The 16,111-nt window shown below is 38.3% G+C and overlaps 1 protein-coding gene and 1 long non-coding RNA gene across 2 annotated transcripts in view; one reads left to right on the forward strand and one right to left on the reverse strand.

The window, feature by feature from the left end:
* Positions 1 to 16,111, reverse strand: part of LOC128502623 (uncharacterized) — a 113,428-nt gene that overhangs the window by 18,297 nt on the left and 79,020 nt on the right. The gene's annotated exons all lie outside the window — the stretch shown is intronic.
* The window catches only part of MID2 (midline 2), a 76,523-nt gene continuing 61,712 nt past the window's right edge, over positions 1,301 to 16,111 (forward strand). Inside the window, exons 1-3 of the mRNA XM_053472469.1 lie at positions 1,301 to 1,474; positions 6,096 to 6,180; positions 7,965 to 8,676. Of these exons, the coding sequence (XP_053328444.1) occupies positions 8,017 to 8,676 (660 nt within the window). The 5' untranslated portion in view covers positions 1,301 to 1,474; positions 6,096 to 6,180; positions 7,965 to 8,016. The remainder of the gene's footprint in view (positions 1,475 to 6,095; positions 6,181 to 7,964; positions 8,677 to 16,111) is intronic.

Genomic DNA, 16,111 nt, shown 5'->3' on the forward strand with positions numbered 1-16,111 from the left:
CTCTTATGCTCCAAACCCAATCCTGACACCCCGTGTTTGAAAATGTTGTATATTGGACATTGAAGGAAGCTTATTTGGTGGCGGTAAAGGAAGGCCATGCAATCAACATATTTTCTGCTTTCCCTCTCTTCTTTATCTTAACATTAATGTGACTTTTAGGGCTATAAAACAAACTTATAGACATATAACCAGTGTCTTAGAGCTTACCACCGCAAAGGACATGTTGCAAAACTTTGTGCCATCAGCAAAAATACTTACCTTACCATAAAGGCCTTCTGCAAGAATATCATAAAAAAAATATTAAAGAGAACAGGTCTAAGCAGGGGCGTACCTAGAGTATTTGGCACCCGGGGAGGATCCTGTATGTGGCACCTCTCCAAACACAAAAAAATTAATGTTGGCAAGAATATTTATTTCATAAAATGTAAACTGTATGTCAGCTTGAAAAAACTAGAAATCTGAAAAAATGAATTAACTTATAAATAAAGTTTAAATAAATACCATTTACTGAACAGATACGGTACAGCATAACTCCCATTACTATATACTGAGCCAGGCATTGACGGTAGTGCAGCATAACCCCAATCACTATACGGTAAGCCAGACTTTGACGTGGTAGGCCTCTGCCCCTAAAACAGCCTGTCTGTGGCACAGCTGCCCCTAAAACAGCCTGTCTGTGGCACAGCTGCCCCTAATACAGCATCCCTGTGGCACAGCTGTCCTTAAAACCTGCCTGTGCCACAGCTGCCCCTAAAACAACCTGTCTGTGCCACATTTGCCCCTAAAACAACCTGCCTGTGCCACAGCTGCCCAGAAGCAGCCAGGCTTTTTTCATTTTTAAAAACCGAACAGAAATATTGATTTAGGCCATCAGCTAGACCTACTTTTGTTTTTAATCAACTAATCCTTGCTTCTCTTTCCTTTTCTTATTTATGTATTTATAATGTTTACAAGAAATAGTGTTTATACCTGTAAAAATGTTTGAACCTTACTAATTATATATATATATATATATATATATATATATATATATATATATATATATATATATATATATATATATATATATATATATAATCTCACACATGGACAGTTGAACACTACAGATTTCATAAAGGCGGCTATTGAGGCTGACTGTAGTGTTAGCTTCAAAAAGTAGAGGGAACCCTCTCCCCTTTAAACAGATTTGGTTTGACTTCTGTATGTTCCAGAGAGTGGGAAGTAAACCGCACAGCCTGTTAGTCTGAATGTCACCTCCTCCCAGGCAGAGATGTATTGACTCTTTCCCTTCACTCGCAGAGCAGACATCCTGGATCATTCTTGTTTCCTGGCACATAAGCTCATCACTGGTCTTGCTAGATCTGGATATATAACAACCTGAACAATCAGAATACAACCTTGATAACCCAATTATGACCACTGGCTGTTCACCGACTCCTTCAGTCCCTCCTACAATCAATGTAGTCTTTACCTGGTAGGTACTCTGCCTAATTTGTTGAGTGATTGTGAGGACCTGTAGTATTGATATTGTATTTGCCAGAGCCTGTCAGGAGCCCCGATTTTATTATTACACTAAATGCCCCCTTTTTCGTAACTGCTCGGAATGTGTGATTTGATATTATTTATAAACAAATGATATCTCTACTGTTCGATCGCAAGCACTGGATAAAGGATTTATGCAGTTATAATCACATCGGCAACACTCAGCCTTCTTTACTTATAATTCAGCCCCCGACCGTAGAAAGAGCTGCACCTCTGATTAATTCCTGGTACACACCCTGGTTGGTGTTACATATTTTGCAGGACGTTGAGCCGCCCCGAGGGAGTATGCTGCGCTGGGAAAGTTAAGGGTAATTGCTGTACATGTCTGTGTTTGTATGTATTGGTGATTCATATATGCAAATGGATTTATGGGTACACCTGCTTTGCAACATCACAGATGGAAGCCTGGAACTGCTGGCTCCTTGGGTCTAAATATGCGATCCCACTACTTGATATAGTAAATAATATGTCTGTGTTCATTTACAAAAATACTGTGCAAAAATCAAATCATGACATACACAAGGCTATACATAATTTTATCAACGTGCGTGTATTTCATGTGTTTTCTGATTCACACCTGAATTCTAAGCCTCCTCCTCCTATGGAAAAAATTGACAAATGTTGGTTGTGTGTTCTGTCTGGTAAAGGACTAGTGTGTGTGTGTGTGTATAATATATATATATATATATATATATATATATATATATATATATATATAATTACACATTTTAAAATTCCTGTATAGCTTATATTATTTTTACTTTTTCTGGGGAAGACTTTCAATACTAGAAAACAGGAACCGCATTTAAATAGTCAATCATCATATTTGCAGGATTCTCATGGTCATGTAAATAGACTAACCTATTTTTTTAGGTTCAATCACATAATATTTTGCCTCAGCTATGTAGTGGGATACGTATGTGGTAATCATGGATGCTTGTATTTATGATATATAATTAGACATCTACTATCACATTTTTTGGGTCCTTACTTCCTAACAAATGTGTAGTACATATTAAGCAAATGGGAAGACTGGATGGGGCCCAGTGGTTCTCATCTGCTTTCAAATTAGATGTTTTTGGGTTCAAATAAAATTGTACAGTAATACAAATCTTTAAATTTAAGTTTATAAAATGTATATTATCCAGTATGCGTTCTCTTTGACTATTATTTGAGGAAAATTGTGACCTGTTTATTAATTAAATGCAACATTAGAAAAAAGCCTAGTACAGCTAAATACCTAAACCTTATATTGTATAGGTTAATTGCTTGATCGTGTTAATTTTTTTTCAGGGAATTTTCTCAGGGAATGCTTAAAGGCAATGTGAGAAAAAAGGTTGCTGTTGTTCACGCCCCAAATTTCTGTCTGAGGATGTAGCAGGATTCGTCTGATATACTAATGGCCATTTTTCCTGTGTAATGGTACTAGCGAGCTTAAAGTTGGAACTTGAAAGTTGAGCTGAAACTCCCAGTAGACAAGCCTTTTAAGTCTTGTACATTCTCAGATGAGCTAGTCTGATTTGTATAATTTGCTTTAGAAGACTTTTGTAGCTCTCCATAAGATGGGATTCCAGATCTGGATCCCATCCACCCCTCCCCCCCCCCGTACCTACAAACATATCAAATGCATCTGACTGCTAAAGCCTGTGAAGGCTGAAATATACCTGTATGGTTGTCACTTTCCTCTCAGATTGCTTACTTTTGTTTGATCAGGAGGAAGCTCATTTTTGGTGTTTCAGTGGCTGCTAACAAATATGTTCTGGTGCACCCTTGTGGTCCTCACATGCTTCATGTGTGTTAAGAAAAATTTTGGGAAGTGATGTCATATCCTCGCGCTCATATTCAGTCAGTGAGCATTGATGGAGAGGACCCTGCTGGCAGTCTGTCATCTCTACCGGTTACAGGGACTGATCAAGGCAGCGGCTCGCCAGCCCAGTGATATGCCTTGCCTAGATGGCCCCTTCCTTAATTATCTTACACATTAATATTACATTCACAATGTCCATGAAGCTAATATTTAAGTTAGTTTCCATGGGATATTTCTTCTACCTGTAGCCCCCTACATACATATTCAGAAAAATATAGTATACAACAAGTACATGCTTGGTTTAACATAGACAGTACGAATTACCCTTTGTCATATATAGTGTATTTATGGTCGCATTCCAATCCATAAAGTCAGTAAATACAGCCTAAATTAGTGGGGAGCCAAAAATGAGTTAGACCAATACTAAACCGAATACCCAACACATCAAGGAGACACTCTGTAATCCCTTTTAAAACTTATGAGAGCCACCCTGTATGTTGAAAAGTGTTGAGGACGGTGACTTTTACCGCATTATACAGAATTGATCTAAACAGAGCCCATCTGTCAAAAAATTATTTAGCCTTTCTCTGAGACGCATCAATCCAGTCTATCTAAAAAAATGAACTTATCTAGAGAGTGCCATATCCAAGACTGGTGGCTGAGAATGAACCCACCTACAGCATTAGGCCACAGCAGACTGCATAATGAGAAGAGATTTTGCTTTTGCTGTAAGACACGGGCATTCTGACACAAGAACGATACTAAAATGGCCCAGGCAGCAGAAAGTTGAAAACGTAAACCCAATTTTTGAGTCGCAAAGTTAAGCACATCACCCCAAAGGACAAGACCAAAGATGATGCAATGAGTCTGCACCCCCATATTTACACTTTAAACAGTTAGAGTGGCTCTCACCAATATGAAACCTGAGTTAAGCTCTATGCAAAATTATCTGGAACATCTCACTGTAATGTACAACACTTCTTAATTAACTAACAGACGTTACCTATCTACTTCCAAATGACGTGTAATAGATTTAGAGATGATAAATGTGGGTGAAGCTCTACAAATGTTCACATGCTGATGTAAAATAATTTTTCCACAACAATGAATACCCTCATTTTCTTACTACATGAACAAGGTTTATGTTATAGAGATTGAATGAATGAATATGAAATGTGCTTTAGTGAGGTACTTATATTTTTATTATATTACATGATAACCATACATTTTTGGAAGACAAACTTAAATGAGAAATCCTTTACTTGAAAATAACAAACAGGTGGGTCTGTTTTCAGATGCGCCACCACCTGTGTGCACAGCATGCCTGCCTTTTCTTAGTTCACATTATATATAAGACAATTAATCCAGCCTGTTAGGGTGTGTGTCACTGACATATAGTCCTTTATTGGGACAGTGAATACATGTGGTGAATGATCTCACATTGAATGATTTGCAGGAGAAAGTACAATTTATGGTGTAGGCTGTTTGTTGTAGGGGTATTGTGTCTGTGGTGTATAGAGTGACCGTCATTGTAGTTGTTAAGGAGCTCCCTAAACCAGCAGTTTCAAGCAATATAGTGATAGAATTGGTAGTGTTTTACATATGTTTGTTAGAAACATGGGAATAGTAGTAATAATAGTAGTAAGAAAAGGTTGATGCGGTCACCATAACCTACATGTATGATAGTCCCACAAGCGTGTTTGTATATGGAGAGGACCAGGTGGCCTAACTCAAGGAAGTACACGGGTATGCTGGGACACATAAGGGAACATAATGTCACACACAGTTTCACACCCAATACAAGGGTCGTGGTGTGGTGTGATGTACTGCCCGCTCTCCATGTAGTTCTGCCCACTTCTTGCCTTATGTCTTATAGAAATGCCTATATGCATGATTGGCCCCACAACCTCGAACCAGCACAACACCCTCTGCAGCACCTTTATGAGGAGTTCCAGGTTTTTCTAGACCCAGCTGAGATTGTTGCCTCCAACATTAATTTACAAAAATAGTGCACATGCTACAGTATGTGTAAAAAAGTGTAAAAATGGTGTGTTATGGCTATTAAATGTAGGAACATGGTTTAAAACAATAATTCGTGTATATAAACAAACACAGCCCTATTTTCAGGTTATATTGGATATTGAGGCAGCTGGGGGAGGACTTAAACAAGTCTGTTTTAATTCATTCACTAAAGAATGTACGAGCCAATGCGCGTGCAGTAAAATGTACTCCATGGAACATGGACCCCAACATGCATTAAAAATGGGGACTAGTCTGTACCTCATCATGGAGCAAGAAAAGAGTGTTTTGTGCATCAAAAATAGTTGCAATTGTGTTTTACATGCACAGCTGTTTGTGTTGAGCCTTTCAATAGAATTATTTTCAAGAACAGATGAAATGTACAGAGTACAGAAATATTGTATTTCCAAAATGACATCATTAGACCTATAGTCTTTCTCTTGAATTAAATGAAAGAAAATCTAATTGATTCACACGTGGTTTGAACTAAACATACCAGATTTATCTAATTAAAGCTTAGGACAATTGTCACAAAGCTGGATGACCCTTATGACAGTGTGTAATATATTATTATATATGTGTAATATGTTACTAACAGAATGGGAAGAACTTAAATTCTGTTTGGTATTACTACATAGGCTGTGCGTTCTGACTGGGCAGGAAAACATTTAATTAGTAGTCTTCAAATAAAATATACCAGAATCATGAACATTATTTTCCTTTGCAGGAGAGCGGGCATACTTCATTAGAGGAAAGGAGCTTTATAACTATATGTGTCTTCAGTACTGCTGACATAATGAGTTCCAAAACAGGTAGGTGTGTGGTAATAGCCACTGCTAACGCTATCAACCCATTTTATTTGCAGAACGTCGACACATTCCTTAGCACTATTACAATGATGGGAGACTATAAAACTAAAAATATCATTAAAAATAACAATGCGTAATTAGAGCATTGCATTTTATTATAATTTTGCTATGATAATTGTTACTAAAGTAGAGTTGCCTTAAATTTAAGAATTACAATATCTTCATTTTAATTATAGGGCAAATATTAGACAACATACATTGCTGTTTCAAAGTACTTTTTAATCCTGTTATTTTCAGTTAGTATATAGGTTTGTAAAAGTAATCACAAACAAATAAAACCGTAAATAACCACAAAGTGCAAATATCTCGAAGTAGAAAACCCGTTATTTCACTGAAAGCTTTTAGGCTCTTGTTATACAACCATTTGGCCACCAGTCTTTGCCAAATCTAGCCATTATTCTTTTTTTCGAAATACGCTTTCACGTCGGTTACCATTTGTTGCACAGGTGATGTGCAAGTGTACACAATCACCAAAATGTATTCACCTGCCCCTCCAGATTACAGAAATACCCCACATGTATAGGTTATTGTATAATTTTTGAAAGGCGCACTACATGACAAGCTCACTGCGCAACGGCACACAGCATAGGGCAGGGAAGGCACATAGAGAATAAAGGGTCAATGGCATAATACACTATACAAACACAGTTTAGAGTATAAATAAAACCAGGGGCAGCAGGGTGTGCCAGTTCAAAAGTCTTCACAAAGAGTTGGTTCGACCTGGACCACCAAGTCCCATCACCTTCATCAGCAGTATGCCTAAGAGTGATGGTCCTTTTCCCATTTGTGAAAAAAATGTATTTGCTTAGAAAGTGGGTGTATGGTATTTATTATGTAATTTGTGTGTGTCGGTGATTGTGTCACAATGTCTGATCCCCTGCATGACAGCAGGGATCAGACAATGTGTGCAGTGTACCAGCCAGCTGATCTAACTATAGATCAGCTGGTAACATGTTGGAACACTTTTTTCTTTTTTTTTATACTTTTGGTAGCAGACAGTCATATTAGATTGCGACAATTTTTCTTAAATCTGTTCTCACCAATTTAAGGATGAATTGTATTGGGGAAGCTCACCTCTTCTAGCAGGAGAAACCTACTGGCTTTGACCATTCATAATGCATTAGTCAGTGAGTTTCACTAACCAGCGATACCACTAGTTATGATCTTAAGTGAATGTGACTTGTCTAAAAAAACATTTTACATCTACAACATTGATATTTAAAATGTCTAATGCTTATCATATCTGTAAACTAATTGAAGACCAGCCATCAAAGAACCAGAAGCTATATAATTCACTGACAAGTCAGTAATCAGAATATAGGATCATGTTGGCATCAAAGTTGAATGTTCGTCCAAAGACGGGTAAATTGCATTTATAAAACTGTGTGAAACAAGGGAAACATAGCAAACCTAAACTAGAAGATACTACATTTAGCTCAGATGTGACCAAAAAAAAATGTCCAAGCATCAAAAAGAATTGGAACTGACAACACCTGTTGATTACGCTAATCAGGGCTTTTATACTTGATGCAGGGTCCAAAGTTGAAAATTGGTCTTATTTTACTTTAAAGGTATTGCAGATGAAAAATATAGTAAATAAAATATAGAATTAATATCACTTTATTGTGCAAGAAATCCACACCACTTTGTCCCTGGTGTTATCTTGACTTGTTGATATAATAATTCTGCTGATGCTGAACATACTTATACATATGTATTGTTTTCAGTTCTGCAGGATAAAACCCCACGCCAGTCAACATCCTGATGTTTTAACTAAACATGGAAACATTGGAGTCAGAACTAACCTGTCCAATATGCCTGGAATTGTTTGAGGACCCTCTCCTCCTTCCTTGTGCCCACAGCTTATGCTTTAGCTGTGCCCATCGAATACTAGTTAGTGGATGTGCAACCAGTGAAATAGTGGAACCTGTTACAGCTTTCCAGTGTCCAACCTGTAGATATGTCATATCTCTCAACCATCGTGGCTTGGATGGGCTGAAGCGTAACGTTACATTGCAGAACATTATCCATCGTTTTCAAAAGGCTTCTTTGAGTGTACCCACTTCCCCTAGTGACCACCATAAGGAAAAGATATATAAAAGTGTCCCAGTCATGGCTACTGAAAGGATCCCTTGTCAGTTTTGTGAAGCCGACCCACCAAGAGACGCAGTAAAGACATGTATAACATGTGAGGTCTCCTATTGTGACCGGTGTCTGCGTGCAACTCACCCAAACAAGAAACCTTTCACTAGTCATCGGTTAGTGGAGCCTGTGCCAGATGCTCATTTTCGAGGACTAGTTTGTATGGAACATGAGAATGAGAAGGTAAACATGTACTGTACAGCAGATGATCAACTTATCTGTGCCTTATGCAAACTGGTTGGTAGGCACAGAGAACATCAGGTGGCTTCACTGAGTGAACGATTTGAAAAAGTCAAGGTAAGATTATTGAGAAATAATGAAAATATTTTATTACTGTTACTTCATAATATTTATTTTATTATTGGATAAAGGCAAACTCTAAACTTTTAGCTGATTACATATGTTCAAATAATAAAATGCCTAGATTATTCCCATTAATCCCAAAATTGATGTGTAAAATATATAAAATGAATTGTCTGGATTAATTATTATTTATTTTTCTTGTAGTGCTCAACCAAATTTTAATATTTGCATAAATAAATACAGCATTCAAAATAGCACATTGAAATTCTTAACGAATGTATGTCAGCACAGAGATTGTTTTGATTTGTTCATTTAGCCCTGCTGCGGGCAAGCAGCAGGGTTAGCATCCAAATGTCCCTGGACTCCCTGGTGTCTAGTGGGGGCAGCTGGTGGACATCTGCACGATGCGCATAGACAACCTCTGCAGCTGCTCGCCACTTCCGCCTGCGCTTCATCATAGAAGCCCCGGCGGAAGTACCGACCAGCAGCAGCGGAGGTTGTCTGAGCGCATCATACAGACGTTCACCGGCTGCCAAAGAGGGGGATCCCCTGCAGCGATGCAGGGGACCTGTATCCTCCTCTCTGGCAGCCGGTGAATGTCTGTGCGATGCGCAGACAACCTCCGCTGCTGCCGGCACTTCCGAGCCTGGGGATGCATTGGTCTGGGGGGGGCAGAGTGGCATATCTGGGGGGGCAGAGTGGCATATGTGTGGGGCATACAGCATATCAGGGGCAGAGTGGCAATTTTTTTTTCATATCATATATTTTTGGGAGACATGGAAGTGACCACCTTGAAAGTACATTCATTTGTAAATGAAACCCTGTTACAGGGACAGTATAAGAAAACTGACACAACTTGATAAGCTGTTTGTCTTTTACATGTTTTTGTTAAATATTAGAAATGTTAAAGTGCTTATCCTTCATCAGCTCCCCAGAAATTAAAGGGACTCTCCAGTGTTCCATGTAGCCTCACCAACAAAGATTATATGTATTCTTCAACCTGTTAAAACAGAGGGAAAAAAAGACCTTTATGAGAAGTGCAATGCCCTCTCTGTTATCCCATTTTTGGCAGGAGAGCACTCCTATTAAAATCAGAGATTTCTGGGTGTACGCATAGGGGGTCTAATTACCCATGCTTGAAACTTTTGCTGTGCCAGCATTGGAGCTTACTGGCAGGGAGAATACCCTATGGATACAGGCAGCAATATATCTCTTTGAAGCCTAGGAGCTTGGGTTGGAAAAGGCAAATGCATATAGGGAGATTCTCCAGAATGCCTCCATGCATTTTCAATGTGGGCACATGAAATTTTAAATTTAACACTCTCAATGGATTATTACCCAGCAGAATTTCTTTATTTACAGTATCACAAAAGTGAGTACACCCCTCGCATTTTTGTAAATATTTTATTATATTTTTCCTTGTGACAACACTGAAGAAATTACACTCTGCTACAATATAAAGTAGTGAGTGTACAGCCTGTATAACAGTGTAAATGTGCTATCCCCTTAAAATAACGCAACACACAGCCATTAATGTCTAAACCTTGGCAACAAAAGTGAGTACACCCCTAAGTGGAAATGTCCAAATTAGGCCCAAAGTGTCAATATTTTGTGTGGCCACCATTATTTTCCAGCACTGCCTTAACCCTCTTGGGCATGTAGTTCCCCAGAACTTCACAGGTTGCCACTGGAGTCCTCTTCCACTCCTCCATGACCACATCACGGAGCTGGTGAATGTTTGAGACCTTGCACTCCCCCACTTTCCGTTTGAGGATGCCCCACGGATGCTCAATATGGTTTTGGAGGTGTGTTTGGGGTCGTTATTATGTTGGAATACTGCCCTGCAGCCCAGTCTTCGAACGGAGGGGGATCATGCTCTGCTTCAGTATGTCAAAGTACATGTTGGCATTCATGGTTCCCTCAATGAACTGTAGCTCCCCAGTGCCGGCAGTACTCATGCAGGCCCAGAACATGACACTCCCACCACCATGCTTGACTGTAGGCAAGACACACTTGTCTTTGTACTCCTCACCGGGTTGCCGCCACACACACTTGACACCATCTGAACCAAATAAGTTTATCTTGGTCTCATCAGACCACAGGACATGGTTCCAGTAATACATGTCCTTAGTCTGCTTGTCTTCAGCAAACTGTTTGCGGGCTTTCTTGTGCATCATCTTTAGACGAGGCTTCCTTCTGGGACGACCAATTTGATGCAGTGTGCGGCGTATGGTCTGAGCACTGACAGGCTGACCCCCCCACCCCTTCAACCTCTGCAGCAATGCTGGCAGCACTTATACGTCTCTTTCCTAAAGACAACTTCTGGATATGACGCTGAGCATGTACACTCAACTTCTCTGGTCGACCATGGCGAGGCCTGTTCTGAGTGGAACCTGTCCTGTAAAACCACTGTATGGTCTTACCCACTGTGCTGCAGCTCAGTTTCATGGTCTTGGCAATCTTCTTATATCTAATGCCATGTTGAATTTCCAGTGACCAGTATGAGAGAGTGTGAGAGCGATAACACCAAATTAAACACACCTGAGACCTTGTAACACTAACGAGTCACATGACACCGGGGAGGGGAAATGGCTAATTTGGGCATTTCCACTTAGGGGTGTACTCGCTTTTGTTGCCAAGCTTTAGGCATTAATGGCTGTGTGCTATTTTGAGGGGGCAGCAAATTTATACTGTTATACAGGCTGTACACTCATTACTTTACATTGTAGCAGAGTGTCATTTCTTCAGTGTAGTCACATGAAAAGACATAAGAAAATATTTACAAAAATGTGAGGTGTGTACTCACTTTTGTGAGATACTGTATATATAATTTATGTATTTCTCTTTAATCAGCAAGCATGGCTCCTTAGCCCTGCCTTGCTGATCTCAATGTGTATGATCAACCAGCAGGTAGAGCAATCAGAAATCCCATCAGGGTCTCTCCCAAAAGCCCCACCTGCAATGCTGGGTTTTATAAATTGGAACATTTATAGAAAAGTTGTAGTATAATTTTAGTCTTTTGGATATTCTCTTCCATGTTAGACATGTAGGTTTCAAAAGATTAGCTGTAAAAGCTTAGTCCACTGTTATGTAAAACTTATTATGTAGCAAATACGCTAAATGTTTTTTTGGACACTATTGCTGATCACACATACAGCCTAATATATGTTAAGGAATCTTGCATTTAGAATGCTAAATATTTTTAAGTGTTTTTCTCTGGCTCCTACAATAATCAGATGGTCTACTGAATATAACTGTCTGCTTTTTAAATATAGAGCATCTGGTAGACCAGTTACAAAGAAGTCATTAAGCAGACATGGCCAAGCTAACCATCTTCTTCCTCTGGCAACTGTGTATATCTGCAGTAGATCCTGATTACATAAATAATATTGTCACGGGGAACTTAGAAATTAAAATCATACATACAGAGATGGCAGTAGCAAAATGGCCATTTTTTAGTCACCTTTTAGCACAGTTGTAGTAAATCATAAACTTTATTTAATTCCTTTACTGTTTGCCTGCACTACATCTACTGAAAGCTTATTACTGGTATTTGCTAATGTTCCACTATCCTGTCTCAATTTTCCTCTCCATATGCATCAGGCTGGCGTTGTTGAACAGAAAATGTTAATTTTGTTTTTAGTAGTGGCACCTATTTTGTGAGGATCTTAATTTTAACATCAAAGGCTTACACACATGTTAACACCGTACACTAATGTACACACTTACACCATACGCAAACGCATGCACACTCTGTTATACAGTGACACAAGCTCACACTAACACCATACAATGACGCACACTGTCTACCATCATATACTTACACACACTAACAACACCATAAACACACTCATAAACACACTCTAACACCATACTCTTACAAAGATAGGGCATAATCTCAAAATGTTTTCATAATAAGGTCCTTAGAAAAGCCCGCAAAGCTTCACTATATTTTCCAGGTGGCATTTAATAGGTACCAAACCTAAATGCACAGTTATTTAACATAAAATGACTACCTATAATTACTTGCTATGTAAGATTCAGTAGCATAGAGAGGATGTGTTTTGTATCCCACCTATACATTAAAATAGAAAATGCTGCAGAAACAATAGGAGAACTATAAGAAGATTAATACCATCACATTTGCAAATTTTCAGTGAATGAAATATTGGGATCACTGGGTTAAACTAAAAAGACTAAAGTTAAATTATTTGATGGGGTCCCTCATATGAATATGGGTTGTTTGTAAAATAAAAAACTGTGTGTAATATATATATAATTTACAAAAAATACAAAAAAGCAACGTTATAGTAAGATAAACATATTGTAATTGCAAAAAAAGCTCCAGTTTTTAGGGTAGGAAATAATGATGATTAAGAAAGGGTTAAAATAAAAATCATCCAATAGTAACTGTGTGATATTTAGATTGAGTTGGTATGATCCAGAATGGGACCAAATGTTGAAGAATGTGGAAGCTTGGTAATAACGAGTTATCTTTGCATGTAGCTGGGGTTGCCTAAAAAAATGTTTTCCTAAAAAAAAACAAACCTGTCAGAGTTGTGGACAGGTGTGGGTGGAGCCGCTCAATATTGCATAACCCTTACGTGATTGAGGTTCAGGCTCCTCGGTGCAGGTACTGGGTGCCAGGAGCTCGGTTCTCCTCAAGCATTGTGGATATCCTGAAGCAAAGCAGTAGCCCAAACAGTGGTTTGGATCACATTTGCATTTTAAAACCACACTCATAAATGGATAACTCTCCAAAAACTGTTTAGTTCATTGGTAAAAATGGTAAAAATAAATCTGTTATAATAGAGGGATTTGTTGTCGTGTTGACACCATATCCCTCTTTTTTCCACTCCATAAAAAGCTTTACATATGTTTTAAAGTTTATTTAAATAAAGTTTATCTGTGTAGAAGATATGTTCTTATCCCATTTTGTCTAACATACTTAATAAGGCTTCATCTTCATTTTTGTTTCCACTTTATTTGCTTTCCACATGATGTCACATTCGTTCTTACCCACGCTCTCTCACACTCTTACTCACTCTGAAACGCTCTCACTCTCTCAATGTCTCCCTACCTTTGCTGCTGAATGCTTCAGTGTCCCAGTGCTCCAAAGGGTTGATAACCGGCTGGTGACAACCCTACATGTTGCCTAACCTCCACTTTGTAGCAGTTAAAAGTGAGCTGAAAGTACAGATGACATTTACAGCAAAAAATCCTACAGTGTTGGCACCCAGATGGTTAAGATTAAACACAAAAGCAAAGACAAGTACATATGGTATGTGTGTATATATATATATATTTATACCGTAATATATATAATATGTATAATCTGCTTACACAGCAAGTAGAACCACCTGTTTAATAATATACATTGGATCAACACTTGGCAGTACCAGTAGGGTTGCACCTAGTTAACACTGGAATTGTGTTTGGTTTAGAAACCAGGATGTGTTTCCTAGAATTCATGTGAGACAGACAGTTACTGTTGTTGAGTATCTGTACAGGCTGTGCTCTCCCTCTTTATAAACTATTACATTCCTGCATCTCCTACTGTCAAATCTCCTTTTATAGGATGAAATTCATTTTCACTCTTTAGAAACCTCAATGCTTTTCTCCAGATAATAAAGACCTATAAAGGGAAAATTTGTGATTAGTAGTACTTGCACACAAATAACGCATGTTAATACTGTGTGTTTGTACTTTCTTTGTATAGAAATGATGGAAAGAAAGCAGCCTTACATTTCACTGCATTGTTTACAACCTGATATCAGCCACTGCTGTTGTTAAAACAGAAATTCTGACGTCAACACATCTTGAGGTCTGTGCATGTGGTTGTGCAGTATATGAAACTAACCTACAGCAGCACATTAACATGAAATAAAGCACAAGACACCAATTTGGATTTATTATTGTAGTCCACTATTAGCCAGAAGGCTCAACTTGAATATTAGACGATAGACCATAGCGCGCATAAACATATGGGGAAAATAAAAATAAAAAACAATAGTGTAATATGTACACACAAGTGGTATACTAATGTGGTAGCTTATCAACTCACACACAGGCTGAATAGATCAGGCTCATCAAAGGTATCAGTAGAAAAGGTCCTTTAATATCAATATTGCCTTTCACTGATTTTCTTGTCAAATATCTTGTGCCTCTGTGAAAAGTACGCTATAACATACATACATGTAGTGGTTACAGTGCGATCATCGGCCGCAGCAGAAACGATTTTAAGGGATACCTCTTCAACTTTATAGCCGCCATGCCTGCCCGATTTTAGAAGATATTAAAGGACCTTTTCTACTGATACCTTTGATGAGCCTGATCTATTCAGCCCGTGTGAGTTGATAAGCTACCACATTAGTATACCACTTGTGTGTACACATTACACTAATGTTTTTTATTTTTCTTTTCCCCATATGTTTATGCGCGCCATGGTCTATCGTCTATTTGTTTAAGCACTTGAAGGAAGAGTGTTGTTGGCTGCTGCTTTCATTTGGGGAGTATTACTGTCATTTTTATTATCTATTTCACGTAGAATTCCAGTTTCTATATATTTTCACCTTGAATATTAACCAGTTCCCTTCAATGGAGACAACTATCAACCCAATAAAAGCTACGACAAAGTATTTAAAAAAAAAATATAAATCACTTTCTAAAATGTAATAAATATTAATTGAATGAAATGCCTTTTCAGCTGCCCACTGCTCTCCTGTTTCAGTGCTGTCAGAACAGACAGCTAACCGTTTGCCTTGGGTACTGACTACACGCACCACATATATTTATACATTAAAATCCCACCAGTAGTGCGGTGCGAGGGCAGCAGAAGTGCGCAAGCAAAATCCAGGGATTTTTTTTTTTTTTTTTTTTTTTTTTAACTCCTTCCTATTCCCACAACCCCATGTCGCCTTGTGACAATGGCACAAAGGGTTTTCATTCCAGTGATTTAGTTTATTAAACTATATTAGTTTATTAACGAAAATTGCTCTTAGTTATAGAGACAAAAAAGACTAGCGCCACCACCCCTTTGCATAGAATGGCATCACAGAGGGGAAGTGAATCCCAGAAACGTCTTAACCAAAAATGGCTAATTGTAAATCGCTACCTTTATTTAATAATAAATTAAAATTACAAAAATGATGGAAAAAGTGTCAATTCTTAATGTAGGGCTGATCCATTACTACATAGTCTACTCTTGTCTCATGGTGTCAATAGCCTATCCGATATTGCTACCTAATCTTCAGTCTTAGTTATAAAACTCAGAAGACCCTTTATCATAGACCAGCCAGTGTATGGGGTTTCAGTACAGAGATAAAACAAACAAACAGTAATTAAGTTGTTACTTTAAGTCATTAAGTTTTAAGGCCCTAGAAAGCTAATTCAAGAAGATATATAGAGGTAGTAACGTCGTATATGAAAA

Source organism: Spea bombifrons, chromosome 8, assembly GCF_027358695.1.
Source record: "Spea bombifrons isolate aSpeBom1 chromosome 8, aSpeBom1.2.pri, whole genome shotgun sequence".
Classification (NCBI taxonomy): Eukaryota; Metazoa; Chordata; class Amphibia; order Anura; family Pelobatidae; genus Spea; species Spea bombifrons.